The sequence below is a fragment of the Theobroma cacao genome, chromosome 9, assembly GCF_053813885.1.
Source record: "Theobroma cacao isolate CCN51 chromosome 9, ASM5381388v1, whole genome shotgun sequence".
In the NCBI taxonomy this organism is placed as follows: Eukaryota; Viridiplantae; Streptophyta; class Magnoliopsida; order Malvales; family Malvaceae; genus Theobroma; species Theobroma cacao.
In genome coordinates, this window is record NC_142647.1 from 7259098 (window position 1) to 7277478 (window position 18381).

Here is an 18381-nt window from a genome sequence, read left to right on the forward strand (position 1 = left end):
AAGTGAACTGAACAATAATTTCATGTGAATCAAGAGCAAAACCTCAGGAGAAAAACCTACACGAGGCATTAGATAGGAATATGCATGTATCCTTTTGCTAGCTAAACTGATCCTATATGAGATGAGACAACAGAAAAGAAATGGAACAGAATGGAATGGATACATCCTGGATCCAATCCCTAAAGCCTTTTTCTTTAGGATTGTGGTGTGAGAGAGGGGGAGATAGACTGGGATTTGATTGCAGCTTTGATCCGCTCTGTAAAGGGGAAATCCCCACTAACCATCTATTGAGGAATGAACACAAATATCTAGATTGCAGTCCACGTAAAGTTGTCATTTTTCTCTACCTCTCAAAATATAAAGTTTTTGTAAACAGGTAGTAAAAGGATGTGAAATGTTGGAAAGACCTTTACATTGTGATAATGACATGAAAGAAAAGCAAAGCAGGATAGAAGAGAATAATGCTACAGTAGCATTCTGACAAGCTTCAAGGACACAGAGTTTCCAACTTTCAAATGGGTTTAAGTTGGCAACCAACTTTCTTGCTCCTCTTATCTTTCATCTTTAACTTGAAATGCTTCTGCTTAACTGCTGTATTCCCTTCCTAGCTAGCAATTTGCATGGTTTATGTGCTTTTTTTTTTCTTTTTAAATTTCTTATTTGGGATATCTGCTGATAAGGAGGACTTGAGTTGAACATAAAACAATAAAGAGAAAAATGAATACCATGCAAGATGAAGAGCTATATAATCCGACAACTTTAAGAAATATTGAGTGCCCATTTTAATTCGAGTCAAATGAAAATATTTAAATATGGAACAAAATCCGCACGATTATCGACATGATCAGACTCCTCAAGTAAATTGTCAACCCAAGGCCCAAGGGTAAGGGCTAAGGCGCCATGGTTTTGTTACACATTCCCAGGTAACCACCAGTCAAAACTGTTAGCATTTTGGTGTCTTGATATATATATATATATATTTTGGGAGTTTCAGAAAAAGAAAAGAAATCAATCTGCAATCCATGTTGTTTATATATAATATACGTTATCCATGTAAGATGGGTAGTAGTGGCCATGAAATGACTAGTAAAATGGTGCAACCTGGAAACATTCGAGTAAATTGGGTAGCAGTGACTTCAAATGACTAGTTAAAAGTTGGAAATATTCAAGTAGGAATGACCGGTAAAATGCTAGAAATATTCAGGTGAAATGCGTAGTAGTAACTAGAAATGACTGCCCGAATAAGACAAGATTGGTAATCAATTCACAGAAGCTTATAAGTATGTAGCTTCAACCTTTGTTGAAACGTTTCTCGTGAATTTATGGAAATGGTCCAACTGGAAGAGGCTTTGGATTGGAATTGAGCCCCATTGCTTTCTCAATGATAAGGGGCATGATTGTTGATACCACTTTGTTTTTATCGTGGCAAAGATTTTGAGACAAACTGCTGAACCTAAGGAGCTGAAAAAAGTTAAAATCATAGCAATCAAAAGCAAAATTCCTCTTGAGCTGACACAGACGACTGAAAACTGAAAAGCAATTCATTCATACCTCGCCTTGTTCCCTCCACATCTTCAAGTTTTATTTTTATTTTTAAAAAATTGATCACATTCTCTCCACCAAATTAAATGGTACAAAAGCAATGCACCCCTCCCCTCCCGCAACACAAAAAATAGAACACTCATGATAATGCATGTCATTTCATGGGGCTCCCAAAAGCTGCATTGGGGAGATAGTGGTGTCTCAGATCATTTACATATCCCAACATCATTTTGATTGTATTTCTTGTCTGTATTTTCCATCATTAGTAGCATCGAAGTCAAACAAAGTGCTCGGTGCATCCATTATTGGGATATTTTAATTCATAAATTTGGTTGAATTCTGGGTTTGCTTCATTTAGAACTTCAGCCTTTTTCTTGACAATGTAAGTTTGCATCTGCATTAGGCTCAACTAACCTTCCTTTATCCTCCTTCATTCTGCACTAAGTCATTGAAACATTTTGAGGATCAGAAAGGGTGGAGAGTAACCCTAGCTAATTCTCAAATTTTTATTACCCTATATTTCACATAGTACTTGGTGTGCAACATGTGCACATTTTCCTTTTACTAATAGTTAGGAGATAGAGACTTAAATTGATTTTGAATTTCAATTTTAGAGTTAATTAAAATAGGATTATAATTTTTTTCATACTTGCAAAAAATTTATCAAAAATTAAGATATTCGAATTCTCAAATTTTTTTTATTGAACAAATAGTGAACCTTTTAGTAAAAGATAACAATCACTACAATAAACTCGATACATCAAAATATAATATTTTTATATTATTGTAACATTTGCGATGATACATTATAATAATTAAAATAATATTAATAAAATATTAAGAGAGGAAATCATCATCGAGGATGAGTAATCAATAAAAAATAACTTAAAATCTTTAGATTCTAGCAAGCTATCAACATACATCATTTTAATTTTATATGATTTCTCCAAAACCGTACATTAATTAATCTTAAACACAGTCAAAATCATGTCAAAAAGTTTCCATTTACAACAGGATGAATAGGAAGCATATATGATAGTACATGTACAACTTCCTTTTAGAGTAGCTAGTAGCTATAATATTATAATTTGGTGATGATGCACGTTCCAGGTTTTGTCTCTCTCTCTCTCACTCGTGACTCTAGGGAGAAAGTGGAAGAGGTAACTCGAATTTGCTTTGCTTTTACAGAGAGATGGTGTGAAGCAAAGATAAAGCAAACCAAAATAGGGGGGGCCCCCATATGTCAATCATTTAAGCACTGTTTCAGTATTGTTAACGCACGAATGTTTAGCTAGTTGATGAAAGATATGACTTCGCAGTTTGCTAGACTTTTCTCTTTCCCTATATATAATCTCCTTGTCATTTGAACCATGTAATAACAACATTCACCCCACTCCCACATCCTTTTCGTGCGCCTGTTGAGGAAGAGAGCAAGAGAATGGAGAATAAAGAAATGAAGCCACAGCCAAAAAGAGGTCTATGGAAACCTGAGGAAGACTTGATCTTAAAAAATTATATAGAGACTCATGGAGAAGGCAACTGGGCAACCGTGTCAAAGAGATCAGGTATGTATCTGTTGCTCATCCTGAACTTTGATGGCCAAGTTTTATAAGCAAGAGCTCTTAGCCTTCGCTTGGCTGTAAGTAGGTTAAGCTTATTTATAAATGTATATGATATATTTATATTTTCAGGGTTGATGAGAGGAGGGAAAAGTTGTAGACTAAGATGGAAGAATTACCTCAGACCAAACATAAAACGTGGTGGAATGTCTAAGGAGGAAGAAGACCTTATTATCCGAATGCACAAGCTTCTTGGTAACCGGTTAGTACTTTCGTTTTCACCATTTGATCTCGAACCTTGTTTATTTAAAAGAATTAACCAAGTTGTTGCTATTAGATTATACCTTCATGGTTTTATTATCCTATTAGAACTTCATCATCAGATATACATGCATTCCAACATTTCTGTCGTCTGTGTATTTGACGGTTTTGGTTTTTGATTACAAGTGCAGATGGTCTCTAATTGCTGGTAGACTTCCTGGTCGAACTGACAATGAGGTGAAGAACTATTGGAATACCCATTTGAACAAGAAAAGCGTTTTAGGCAAAAGAAAAACTATTGACTCAAACAACCAACATAGTGACAACGAATTAGACAAGGAGACCCTGCAGCAGGTGCAGGATAGCAAGAAACCAAGCCAATTCGTGCATAATTCTCAGCCCGTTTTCGGCATAAGTCCAGAAAAGACAAAAACAGGGAGATTGGATTTGGATGAGAAGAAGGAAATGCAAGAAGTGAAGGAAGAGAGTAGCATTACGGATAGTACATGGATGGAACGTGCGGCTCAGTGCTTCAACTATGAGTATGCCTACGACATAGTAGAAACTCCACTGATGATGCACCCTAATTATTCAAATTTTGTGTTTGATGAAGAGCCTTTCACATCCTACTTGGATTCTTTTGTTCTGTTCGAAGCATTTGGGACAGATTCAGATCAGTTTGGAATCTAATCATTAATTCTTGCCTGAGGGACAGCAGAGCATACGTGGACCACCACCACCTGGGACGAGCACTTTTGCTGGCAGGCTGGCTGGCCTGCTGGGAGTTTTGAGTTTTCCAAGGGGCAAAGAGCTTTTGGCTTTAGCAGGAGATGAGTGCATGGTACGACTGCTTTTTGGTGAAAGCAGTGTTTGAGCGCTGTTGAGTGTAAGCAAGTCAGGATTATAATTTTAACTTACTAGTATTTTTTATCCTAATGCTTAAGTTAAAATTATAATTCTTTCCGTGTTGAGAGACAAATAAAAAGTGTTCAGGAGTCAATTAATTTAAGCAAATGTGTGTAATGCTAGTGTCACCATTCAAGCAGTCTTACAGTTCAATCGGAATCCACGTCCCAAAAAAAGCTGAAAAGGAGACAAGTACCCCCACGATGAAAAGGTGAGAGCACAGCATCAAGGAAACTGGCGAGCACCCTACCATTGAACATTTTCTCGATGAATGACGATTGCCGTTTATATTATCATGAGATTAGCGTCTCAAAAGGACAACAACAACAAAAAAAGGTTTATGCAGAAAACAAAAAAGCTTTCCTAGAAAAGCTTAAAAAATAAGAAAAAGATACTTAATAAATGCCACTAAATTGGAAATTTCCAAAAGAATCCAAATGGAAAAAGCTCATTCCCCCTCCCAAGAGCACATGTGACAACCTATGCACGCAAAAAGAGCACATTGTCCATCATGGAACATAACCCCTTCAATTCAGATTATTGCCTCGCCCAAAATGGCAAAGAGAGAATAATAAAAACAAAACAAACAAACCTTAACATCTCTCAAATTCTTCTTGGTTTGCCAAAAGTAAGGAAGAAACAGCTAAAGAAAAAGTCACCATAAAAATATGGAGTTAAGAATTTGACGATTTTAGGAGATTGTAGAAAACAACAAAAAAAGGAAAGCATACTAAATTGATTTCATCAGAATATGATCCATCCATTAGCACTGTTTTGGAAAAATCGGCTAATTACAAGAGCAAGAAAGTGTTGCCAAAATATAAGACTATGAATATTAATTTGACATATGCTCCCCAGAAAGGGATAACATTTACAATACTTCATCTTGTTGAGAGTAAAATAAACCATTGTCAACAGGTAATGAGGGTGGAGTTCCAGGAGGGATGCACGCAGCTCCATTCTCGCCTGCACATATGCATAAGGCCTCTGCATCCCTGAGAGTTGCATCAAGGTCAATCTGACCACTCAGCTCATTGATGAACTTCAAGAGGGTGTCAAAGTCCATTTGCTCTCCCATTATCTTGCCACGATAGCGCTTCAATACAGCAACACACACATACAGATGGAGGTGCTCCGACAAATAATGTGTCCACAATACTTCCCACAATCGCATTGTTTTCTCATATTCAAATTCCCTGATAAATATGTTGAGACCACTCATGTAAAATACAGTAATTCTATCTCCATGTCCCAGTGCATGCATCAGCAATCTTAAGATGAAATTTGAAGGGGAAATTTTTTTTTGAAATCCCAACATGGTGCCAAGTCCAAGATCATGAAATGCCACAGTTTCTTTTTCTCACAAAATTTTTTCAGCAACTACACAAACCCGCATAACACAAACAAGTCTTCTCCCAGCCTTCCTCTGTCTTTCCCCACCAGGTTCCAATGCAAATAAATTTATGTTGGATTTTGTGGGAGGGGAGAAAGGAACACACACATGGAGAAAAGTACAAGCTAAAATAGATTAATGGTTTGTTTGAAAATAGGGATGAAAAATGGATCAGCAGGAGGGGGTATTTTTCATCTATGTGAACGAGATAACAGGAAAATTTGCAAACTTGCTAAGACTCTCATCTTCTCTCCCATTCCTCTTTGTACCCCTCCCAAATTAGGTAAATTAAAATCGACAGGTTTGGGATAAATAAAAAGGCAACCATCTAACACTTTCAAGTCCTTTTACACCCTCCTTACGAAGCCTTTATCTTCATCCTCTCAGATTCCTCTTCCTTGGAGCACATTGTAGGAGTTATACCACATACTACTCTACTTTAGATGCAGCAATTTGATATGTTTCATTGAAAATAAAGAACGCAACAGCAGGAACATAAGTGCGTTACATAATTAAGGGAACATGCATCCTAAATAAATGTTGGCATAGAGGGAAATGATTGAACTAGTAATTCCAAGAGCCTAACCTTTTAAACTGTATCAAAATCCAGCGGAAACAGAAGAAATAATTCAAGCAATCATTCTGCTTGAAATAGTTATGCAATGGGATGTCTAACAACTCCACCAGCTGCGAAAAAGTAGAGGTACTGTTCAAAGTCAGAGACCAAAAATCTGTTCATGAACTATTAATTTACTTTTGTTAGAAAAATAAAGTCATGATACCCTTTTAATCTTCTTTAGGTTGTTTCCTTCCCAGGAACACAACCAAGGACTGAACCCCAAAACTCTCCAAGAAAATACATAAGTTATACGACATTGCATATAGATGCTACAACATTTAACTTTATTCAAGGACACAAGAGACCAACAGTGACAATGTTATATCTTGTTTCAAAGTTATAGTTGGTAACTGAAGCAAAGAATCGGGAATCATGATAATCTTGGGAATGATACTCTACTCATTGTAAGAATGATTTATGAAACGTAACTTTTGAGGCCTGCTATCTCATCACGTAAAGTCTCCTATGAAGCTATACCACAAACCTTGGTTCACAGTTCAAAGTTTGACAAACTTGACTAATACTATTGCTTTTTAATGCACATTAACAGAGGCTGAAATTTCAAGGAGTGATACAAAGTGAAGAAGAATAAATAAATTGATCACAAAAAAAGATCTTAAATGAGGACATGCCAGAGTTCTCTGACTATTTTACACATGAAGTTTAGTCCTAATTATAGAGAAATCGATGTCTGAAGAATGAAACAAAAATACTACTGCCCTTTTCTCACTACAGAGAGAAAAAAATAACCCCACACCAAAGAAAAATAGGGAACGAGGAGGGAGAACGGAATATGAGATTACCTTTACGTCTTGATTATCCATATTCTAAGAAAAGAAAAAAACCAAAAGACATCTGCCATTTTAATGGAATAACATGACTCCAGGAATTTGCAAGAGAGAGAGAGAGAGAGAGAGAGGAAGCAAGACCTTAGATAATGCAAAGAGCTGAGTGTGCATGCCGTTTTGGTCACGATTAAAATTGGGCCCAAGGCGTTCCATCAGTGCCACAAAACACCAAAATGATTCTGACTCCTCCTCCATTACAAACAAAATAGGGGAGAGCAGATCGCTCATACCCTATAAGAAGGGAATAAAAAAACAAAGATGAAGCACACAGCCATATAGAACATTAGTGCCACAACTGATAGAAGCTTTGGGGAAACTCATAACATAGACACATTAAATTATGCTCAACTTTCAACGTAGTTTTTGAAGATAATGCCTGCTTGAATTCACTAAAACCATATTCATACGAGAAAAGCTGTTTCAAATTTATTCATTAATTAATGCTCTCAAAGTATGTGACATATGATATCATGTGTACCGCCTTCTTGGTTGCTTATGAGATTTTTTATGTCATACTTGTACAATGCTATGTCACCTGCATGCTGGCAGCTCATTGCCAGATGGTATGACAAATATTGTATGAAATGACAAAATGAATTGTATTGCCACCAATCCAGTCATTTATTAAGCAGGCATTACCATTTAGACCAGACTGATTCCAGCATTTCTACATACTCCCATGCATATCCGATATAAACACTTCATTCTTGTTGCATTTCCAAAACACTTGAGATTTTCTTCATACTTAACTAAAAGAACAACATCACAATTGCAACTCAGCATAACTATAAAATTAACTTTTTTTGCTACGCTACCGACAGATCAAAAACCACGGCATATCAGAAGTCATTACCTGACAGTAACCAAGATCAAAGTTGTAGAAAGAGTAGGTCAACAGAATATCACGTAAAAGATTCACATTTGGATTGTCATCCCCCTCATAGAAAAAGAGCGATCTGTCAGTCCTTACCTTAAACCAACAACAACAACACAGGGATTGCAATGAACTCAGAGTGGTGCCATCACACTTTTCAAGAATAAGAAAATATATGAAAGTCCCAGTGAAACATGTGATGGTTTCATACATACCACATCTTTCTCTATAAGGCCTTTCCTCTCTCTGAACTTCGTAAATCTTTTTGCCTGTTCAGGAGAAATACTCTGCCATAAAAATTCATCGAACAAGTGTTAAGCCTCATATGAAAACTAAGCTTTGCCAGCATTAAATAATATTTCTCTTAACAGTACAAACAGAATGACAATAGTTACAAGATGTCTAAGAACATTATTTATCCAAACACTCAATGGTTACAAGACTGCACTGCATCGTCTTTTTGACTTTACATTAGTCCGCACGTAAACCAGAGTATGCATAAGATCAACAACATTATGCATTTGGGCTTTGAAAATCTGCAAAAAGATGTCATCACTAGGGTGGATTCATGTTGAAGTCATTGCTTTGCTTGAGCTCCCAATAAGCCATGAAAGCTGGCCTTACAAAGGTTTGTCTTCTCAATTTGAAATATGAAAAAAAGAAAAAAAAACTCCCTTTACTGGTTGTCCTACTAGACTACAGAAAATCTTGAAGTATGTTAAATAAAACCAAATACACAGCTTATAAAAAAATAAAAAAAAACAAATACGCACATTAACACACAGGCAGATCAAGACAAGCCCAAAGTAAACCAATGCCTGGCTCACAGAAATCAAAAGCGCAAGTGGCTGAATTGACCCAATTCTAGTGACAATGGTTAAATGGTGCAAGGCAAAATAGTGAAAATTTTCTACCAAATAAGGCCATTGTTATCAAGGACCTGCAAGGTGTTTCTACACCCTTACAAGCACAAAACATTTTTAACAGTTTTGTTCCAACATCGAAATTTGCTAGCCCAAAGTTCCACCCTAAAGCTTTGCTTCATTCAGAGGCACATCTTGGAGGCATGCAAGTTGTGCAACATGCCACATACCTCAAACGCAACCAGCAATCTTAACACAAATGGCTTGTGAAAGAAACCTCCAAGCAAAACAACAATCTTAGCCCCCCCTTCCCCACCTCCCATTCCCCGAAAAAAACATGTGATGCACTATAGAGGCACCACAAAAAAGGGGGGAAGCCTGCTTCCAAAAGAGGCCAAAACAACTCATGCCGTAGTAACATAAAAAGGAAAAAGAAAGTATGTTGTCGACAACAAACATCCAAACATGTCTTTGGTTTGAAAAAAAAAAACATAACTCTTTTGAACATCAAAATTTTGAGCTGCTGCTAAAGACTAAAGACCACTGAAACTAAAATTCGACACACTCTCACATACAATGTTGGGAAGGTGAGAGCAGTACTTGACAAAATAGACAACGATTTACTGCAAACCTGCCACTGGTTTTTTATAGTCTCATATTCTGTCTTTTTGATAGACCTTAGATATTTCCTCTCCGCATAGGTTGATTCGTATGTATGATATCCCAACAATATTGCCCAGACCTAAAAATCACAACCAAGATCTCTATGAATAAGATGCATTTTTAATTAAAAAAGAATCAATCCACTCAAAATTCCTTGCACCATACGAACACAAACCTCTCTTCGTAATTTGTGTTCAATTCCTCCATAAAATATTCTTTTCCTTAAAGCTTTTGAATCCACCACACGTCCTTCGGAATCCAAGAATGTGGCCCACTGAAAAAAAAATTAAATTTCAAAAGAGCAATATAACACCAATCACATAATGAATTCATAGTCCTTGGAAGAAAGCGTGTACAGCATGTAACAACTTCAAAGACATATTTATGGAAAGCTTTAACATAAAAATTAGGAAATTTTATTACTAATCTATTTCTTTTCTCATAGTAAGAGACTAGTGATGAAGACTGCCTAATCTAGAGAAGCAAGGACATAAGGCAACCAGGGCCCATCAAGGAAGAATAGTTAACTAGATAAGGAAATTAGATACAACACGGTAACAAAGTTTGAATCTGGCTCCCTACCTCTTCTAACCCCAAAGGTGGCTGTCGGGGTTTTCCCCACACTAGTGATAGTTTGTCAAACTGCCAGAAAATGAAGTAAAAAACATATATCAATAGATATGCAAAATCTATCCCCAAAATATGAAACAATAATATGCCACAGTTATGGAATTTAGTGTTCAACCACACCAAGTATTGGGCCCTCCTGATATCATAATCAAATGCACCAAAATAATGCATGTTTAGCATTAAGAGAGGAATCGATTTTTAAAACACACAGACTAGTGACAAAAAATTACATTTCTGTTCCATTCATAACAACTAGTCACTGGAGGGCTGCATACAAATAGACAGACTAGTAGAATGAAAGTTTTTTCAGCTTTCAGTTTTTTAATTTTACAAAAGTATCATCGCTTCTTGGCTAATTCATAAATATAATGAATTAACGTTTTTAATTTCCTTTGCAGCCCTGTAACACTTTTAAGATTGTCCAGCTTGGTCTACAAAAGATTAAAAAAAAGACTCCTATCACAATAATTACATTGCAGATTTGTTTAACACAAAAATCACAAGATTATAAGTACAGATACCTCTACTTGCATTTGTAGACCTTAGATTGGCACGAGGCCTTCTAATATTGACATCCTAATTTATGACTACTTTTCTGCAACTTATCAACAGGTCAATGCTGAAGGAAGAGAAAGAACTCAAAACAAACACCCGAGTCAATCCCATCGATCAAAAGGGGGGAAAGCCCATTACCAACGCCAGCCATATTCCCAATGTTAACAACAATAGTCTATAGACTACACAGGGTTTCTCTATGTAGTCAGACCAAGACAAAAACCAATTTTCTCAACTACTCAGTGAGTTTTTCCTGGCTAAACTGAGAACCTACTGTTCTTTTATCCATCATCTAAGGCCATATAAAAATTTTTGTAATTCCATCCGTTAAAGATTATTTATGGAAGCATCACATTGCAACACATTCGTCATCTGCTAATGCTTCATAAACCAATCTACCCCTGCTTCTGGCCACTTTTTCGACTTCCAACTTTATGTATCAAACAATAAAAAGAATTGAATTTATGCAGTCTCATTCAGTAATTTTAAGCCAGAAGATATACTGGAACCTTAGCAGGTTGTAGCAGTAATCTAAAAGGATTATAAAGGAATGTGTTGCTAAATATCTATATTGAACTCATGATCACACTTGGAAATGTCAAAAGAAAAGGAAACAAACCCAGAAACCATAAAGAACTAAGGCTCCTTTCTATACCTCCTTAAAATCGATTAGCTCAAATGTCCCCACATTGGTGGCAGCTTCATCATCATGATTGTGTTTCCTATATGGGGCTTTCTGTTTAACAAGGGTAGAGGTTGGCATCGGGTGGTCCTGGCATAGAACTTGAAATCTTTCCAGCTAAAATAATGCAAGTAGCATGAATTGAATAAAGAACATAAAACTCTAAACTACGCTTAAATTAACAATAATACTTAATCTCTCCAAGTAATGTGGAAAGATGTAGAGACATTCAAACCATCAAATTAACGTTCCGAGAGCGCTCCACCACCTCAAGAATACACTCCATTCATCTCATTCTTTGTTTTTCATCACCAAATGGACCACTCCAAGTATCTTATTTACATTGCAAGAAAAAAGAGAGAATCTCTCCACTATCTCCAGAAAACTAATCACTAGCATAAATCCTATGGAGTAAGTAGTTGAATTGTTATCATTAAACACTTGCAAGATTAAAAAGTTTCAAAGAGGACACCATCCTATATTATGAATATGGTTTTTTTTTCCTGACCCACTATATTCAGCCATGACCCCACCCCCAAAAAATGATGTTGATATTGAGTTTGAATTGATCCATGTAGGATAAGACCTTCTACAAAAAGATATGTATTTGTAATTTTTACCTTCCAATAAGAATGCATGAGCATCAAAATTGTGCGGAAGAGTATCTAGAGTGTAAATCCCCATCCGAAAACACAAACCTTTTGAAAATTTCACAAAATAGACAGCAATATTTCTTGTGCAAACATTAAGTGTGCGAAAAATTGACAAAGGGTGCAGACAGCTACCTCAAGAGGATCTGGAGCAACAGGGCTTTTAACAGGAAGTTCCTCATCTTCGTCAACTTTGTGATTATAATCAAGGACAGACTGGTTAGTGTTTGTCCTCTCAAAAGTATCAAAACCATTACTATGTGTCTCCCAGAACAGCTGCGATGTTGTTTCTCGGGCAAACTTGGTTACAAGAGAAAACTTCTCCAAAACATGAATTGATAAGTCTCGAGCAGGATCATGAACCTTTTGCCTCTGCCTTCCATTGTACCGAGATGTACTTGCATTTTCATCACGGACACCTACATCAGTCCTCTCTTCATTTTCACGCGAAGTAGACTCCCTAACTGAAACAGGTGTTGATGGCACACTTGCAATGGAAACTGCCCTGGGAAGCTCCAATGAAGACAAAGTTCTCTGTCACAAGCAATTGGAAAATTCAGAATATATTAGCAACTCACTGACCATGTATGGTCAACAAAGTCGAACAAAACCAGACAACTCAAAGTAAATAAAATGACTTTTAGTTCAACAAATCTAGTCAACCATTGAAAACAATAAAATTTACAGTTTGCATTTTGAAAAAAATACAAAAAACAGATAAGACAATGTTAGTTAGCACAATTACACTTAAGACTTGCATTTAAAATAATTAACCTCTGTAAAAATAAGATATTTCGCAATTAAAGAATTCCTTATTTCCCCACTTTGAACATATGATATAGGAAGCAGTTAATGAAAGAAATTTCTGTAACAAAAATAAACCAAACAACACAAACCCGCAGAGGATTTTCGAAGTCGTTCGCAAGAAATACATTGGCATCTTCCGCTGACCTGAAAATAGATATAAAACAAGGACCTTAAAGAAATCTATATCAATGTTGTCAAAGGCACAAGGCACATTCTAGGCACTAGGACCCTTACCTCAACTGAGGCACAAGGCTCGAAAAAGAGCTTGCCTGAGTAAAGTAAGGAGCTAATTTCTAAAAGGTATTTACAGGACAAAGAAAATTCTACATATCATGTCTAATAAGCTTAAAATATATGATTTTGCTAATAAACATTAAAGAGTTTACTCCATTACATTGCCTAATGTGTTCCAAAGATCAAGAATATAATAACAAATGTCATTAAACAAAGCTCCAAGTCCTTCATTTCCATCCTCAACAAAAAGTTGTGTATCAATTCTATTATTTAATTTTTTAGTGCCTGATGAAAGGTGCCTTGCCTGAAGGGGTGTAAGCCTGCAAGGTGCTTTGCTTGATTTGCACTGCACCTTAGCACCTAGACACGTGCCTTGACAACACTGAACGATATATCTTTGTACTAAATTGTGAGCTCAAGACAGATGTAATACTAAAATATTGGAAAATAAGAATATAATTGCAGTATAATACTAATTTTTTCCAGAGAATACTCCTGAATTAAGAAGATTTTGAAGTGGAAGAAGTAAGAAAATAGAAATATTTTATATCACTAGAATTCTTTCCATTAAAAACTCTTCTCCTGTATATGTGCAAGAAACTTTTCAATTTAAAAATGAGGCAAAGGCTTCATGGCAAAAGTATAAATTAACTATGGCACATTTGACAAAAGAAAAAAATCATCATTATAGCAAATTCTTTACTAAAAATAATCAAGACTTATGGTGTAAAATGAAATAATACAAATGTCATATTTTGTTTTCCCAAATCTAGGAAAAATCCCAAATGATGGGTTCCAAAAATCTATCAAAATCTCCTGAGATTTCTAAATGTGCCAATAGAAAAAAACAGTTAATCATACTAACACAGAAACAAATTCTAAATGAATAAATCAACAAAACTCCATAACCTCCCAAAATATTTTTTTGCTTGATTCTGTGTTAAGAAAAACATTTATAAAAACTTTTACAATATATACATTGTTTGTCCTAGTAATTATATTCCTTTACACGTCTTACTCTACTCCCACTTGTTTTAATAGGTCAGCATATGGTAGGCAACACCAGGTTAATTCCAAGATTTTATTCTTGATCAAAATACTGTAGCAAGTAACTGTTTAACTCAAATTATTAATTACACAAACTTAAAATGAACACAAACCAACCTCACAAGAAAAACGTGTTGTTTTACTGTAGCAAGGAACTCTCGAACACCTCCATTATAGAAGTAAAGGGGAGGAAATGCAAGTCCTGCAAAACAATATTTTTTTCATAGAATGTAAGGCCAAGCATAGATACGAAGTAGGACTGAAACAAAATGTAGAGATAAAAAATTTAAGTCGAATAATTCAAATAAATCCATGAGATTAACCCATTCACACGATATTCTAACAATCATCAAAAGGATTGCAAATACTTACAAGTTGAACAGTCAATTATTAAGTAGTTAATTGACACATTCCACAAGTGACCTTAAATGTATAAGTTAGTTAATTTTTTGTCCCACAGGGCCATGAAAGTTCTGATGAAGATCAACTGAACATCATACGTAGAAGATACAACTTCAAAAATCAAAAGCCATCATGCTCAACCTCTTATAGCACAAGCGATAAAAGCAGTACAGTTTGTGGTTCCTTACCAGATGACAAAACAACAATTATGTACTGCCACCCAAGAGCTGGAGTGTGTCTTCGGATGGACCTCACATCAGCAAACGGCACTGGGCTGATGGTATAAAGATTCCTATCTGCATAATAAAGCCATGCAACAACAACTTCAGCAAATCATCTATGCCAAATTGATAAGTGCATAGTAATACATTCAAATCACAAGTCTAAAGCTTAAAAACCTTTCTCAGACAGCCTCGCATTTGTACTTTGCCCTTTGTATGGAATCCATGTCTATGATCAAATACCACAATCAAACATATAAATTATACATAGATAAAACATACAAAAATGATATTCACGCCAACACCGTTTCACATCCTATTTGCGTCCCTTGACGCGTATCCTATCCATGAATTGATAGGGCACACTAGGTTCTCGTCCAATAACTACTGGCCACATCAGATGGTACAAATTATTGGTATAAAAGAGGTACGGTAAGTAGCATGATTAAAACAATATACGGCAAGTTGTTTAATGTTAAACATAATTAACAAAATTATCCATATGTAAACATAAGTAAATACAAGCGCTTAAGAATTAATCAATTACCATGAAGAGAGAAGAGCCTTGCTTAATTAACTTTAATCTGCCACTAATCCGCTCAGAGGCAAACTGAGTAGGATGAATTGTAACATTATCTTTCAGATAAACAATTTCGGCTCCCTCCGGTTCACTCGACGAGCTTCTTTTCCCACGGTCGCACCGCATCATACTCGCTGATCCCTACACCCCAAAAAATGAAAAAAAAAACTAAATTAAAACAACAAAACCAGAATTAAATGCAAGAAATCCGATATATATAACAACTAATTACGAGATCGATTCATACAAAAAAACAAGATTAAAAAAGCGATTCAATTAAATATATATAAATAACGGAATAAAAAGAAAATAAAAAGAGTTAAGTTGAATGTGATTTTTTTTTGGCTTACTTGTTGTTGAGACGCGGCGTAATCGGCGTCGTCTGATAAATCATGAAGCTCAGGTTCCTGCATCGTTTAGGGATTTTTCCTTTTTTTTTTTTTTTTTGGTTCTTGTTTTGAGTAGAGATTTTTAAGAGGGGAGAGCTGATTTTTTATTTGATGTATGTTTTACCTTCGAGGCGAAGAAAAGAGAAAGGAGAGGAACCGAGCCGAGAGCGAAGGCGTGGTGGGACCCGCGTGAACGAGATTTCTATACCTTGTAAACGGTTTCAGGGGATAGCAGTTAGTACCGTACCGTTTTACATTGCATCATATATACAAAGAATCAAATTTCCTTTTCTCATAGTAGTAATTTTGATTATCTTGATAAAAAAAATTATCTTTTTCTTGAGAATTGAATTAAATTAAATTATTTCTCTCATAAAATAGTAATTTCTACCTCAAAAACAAGTTAAATCATTTTTAACTAATGATGTGTTATGCACTAATTAAGGTCATTCACTGCTTAAGTGAAGGATAAAACAATCAAAATAGAGTGCCTAATGTTGTTCTTGTATTAAAAAAAAACTGCCAATAAAAAATCAAGGATTAGAATTTTGATGTGCACAAGTGGTATATGAGATAAATTCAAAACACTTTTCTAGTAATTAGGATTAGATCAGACGGAGAAAGAAAGAGAAATGAGTAGAAATTTGGATACCCCTTTTCTTCAAGTAATGATTAAGAGAAACCGCAAACTTTAGGCAAAGTATTTATTTAGCGTGCCTAACTTTAGCTATTTTAGCCAATAGATTTATTTGGTACATTTTTTAGCCAATAATCTGCTCTTACTAATTGACACATCCTACAAAGGGTTTTAAAATCTTTAAATTCCAAACAACTCCGAGAACGGTCAAAACATCCATCAAGTTTTGTATTCATTTATTTTGTTTTATTTAAAATCAAAGCTATTTAATTTTCTAATTTAAAAAATTACTTCAATTTAATCCATTCTTCTAATGACATCTAATTTTACCATTAAAGATAATGACGTCAATGTTGACGTAACACATTTTGATGATGTGGCACTAATATGATGTAGTGGCATTAACATCATGACGTCGTATGTCAAGTGGCACCAACTTGATGATGTGGCATGCCACGTGACACTAATATTATGATGTGATAATGCTAACATGGTACCGACATGTTAACGTGTCGGTACCACATGGCAAAAATTTTTTTTTTTTTTTAAATTGTGCTATGTTATAGAAATTAAATTGAATAAAAATATATAGTATAGGGATTAAATTAAACAAAATTGAGATGCTAAGAGATTAAATTGAAAAATATAAATATTTAAACAGATGATAGATATACTTAAACCAAATATTTAAATGTAAAAGATTTATGGTGTTAAAAATATATATATAAATATTTTTTACTTGATTATTTAATTTTAGAATATGTACATTAATTTATTTTTTTTAAATTAAGTTTGAATTCTCCTTTTATAAAAAAATTTTGAAAAAAATTTTATGCCTAGAGTCAAATTTAGATGAATAACTTACATTATGTTTGAATAAAACAATATAAAAAGACTAAATAATTTTTTTTCTTTCTATTTATAATAATATAAAAATTTAAAATTTATTTGACTTAATTTTTAACTTAAACTGAACTCAAATTAGTAAAATAAGTTGAATTAGTTTTTTCTGTTGAAAAAATGAAAAAGGGAGATACAAAGTTAACGATAATTATAAAATAATCCATCATTCTGACTTACTTAATTTGGGTATAACAAACCTCTTATTACTTTACCCTTTCAATTATTTATTTATTTTTTATATTTTTATTTTGTTTAATATTTTAAATTATATTTTTTAGGTTAAAATTTTATTGATTAAAAACTGCATTTATAGTCGATAGAGTTAAATATAATTGTAAAATTTTGTACTATTTTATTTTGTATTTACAAATTTTTTGCAAATCCAAATTAATAATTTAAATTTAAATTTAGGATAATTCAATTGTGGTATTTGAATTTAAATAAAATCATTTTATAAGAAACTTTAAGTAAATTTAAATAAAAGGTAAATTTGGTAAGAATTGAATAATTTCAAAAAAATTGGTTTTTGTAAATTATGAAAGTTCTAACTAAATCAACTTATTTTGCTAATTTGAGTTTAGCTCATATTAAAAATTAAGTCAAATAAATTTCAAAATTTTATATTATTATAAATAGAAGAAAATGAGAATTTATTTAATCTTTTTATATTATTTTATTCTAACATAATGCAAGTTATTCATCTAAATTTGGCTTTAGGTATAAAATTTTTTAAAAAATTTTTTTTATAGAAGAAGAATTCAAATTTAATTTTTGCAAATAAGGTAAATTAATGTACATATTCTATAATCAAATAATCAAGTAAGAAAATATTTATATATATTTTTAACACTACAAACCTTTTATACTTAAATATTTGTCTTATTAATAAATATATTTTATTATCTACTTAAATATTTATGTTTTTCAAATATTTTTTCAATGTAACTCCTCCACATCTCATTTTCGTTCAATTTAATCTTTATATTATATATTTTTATTCAATTTAATCTCTATGATGTGACATAATTTTTTTAAAAAATTTTTAATTTACCACTTGACATCGACATGTCAACATATTAGTATCACGTAAGTATTGTCATGTCATCATATTAGTGT

At 34.0% G+C, this 18381-nt stretch overlaps 2 protein-coding genes across 4 annotated transcripts; one reads left to right on the plus strand and one right to left on the minus strand.

Annotated features, from left to right (window-relative positions):
• The first annotated feature begins 2950 nt into the window (after nt 1–2950).
• MYB82 (myb domain protein 82) lies at nt 2951–4399 on the plus strand. Its single transcript, XM_007013457.3, has 3 exons — nt 2951–3107; nt 3234–3363; nt 3554–4399. Exons 1-3 carry the CDS (start codon nt 2981–2983, stop codon nt 4050–4052), a joined length of 756 nt encoding a protein of 251 aa, XP_007013519.3. The 5' UTR covers nt 2951–2980; the 3' UTR covers nt 4053–4399.
• Nucleotides 4400–4982: 583 nt separating this feature from the next.
• Nucleotides 4983–15915, minus strand: LOC18588803 (RabGAP/TBC domain-containing protein). Of its 3 annotated transcripts, none has more exons than XM_018127650.2 (16): nt 15687–15915; nt 15304–15477; nt 14934–14985; nt 14724–14831; nt 14251–14335; nt 12942–12996; nt 12181–12579; nt 11369–11512; nt 10111–10170; nt 9704–9802; nt 9497–9607; nt 8218–8289; nt 7982–8098; nt 7210–7359; nt 6248–6348; nt 4983–5464 (listed from the first exon to the last, which is right to left on the minus strand). In XM_018127650.2, the coding sequence occupies exons 1-16, from the start codon at nt 15747–15749 to the stop codon at nt 5140–5142; spliced, it is 2115 nt and encodes a 704-aa protein (XP_017983139.2). In that variant the 5' UTR covers nt 15750–15915; the 3' UTR covers nt 4983–5139. The 3 variants fall into 3 exon arrangements, with proteins under 3 accessions (XP_017983139.2, XP_017983140.2, XP_007013521.3); XM_018127651.2 differs by having other exon boundaries at nt 11369–11449; nt 15687–15914; XM_007013459.3 differs by lacking the exon at nt 11369–11512 and having other exon boundaries at nt 15687–15912.
• Nucleotides 15916–18381: the final 2466 nt, after the last annotated feature.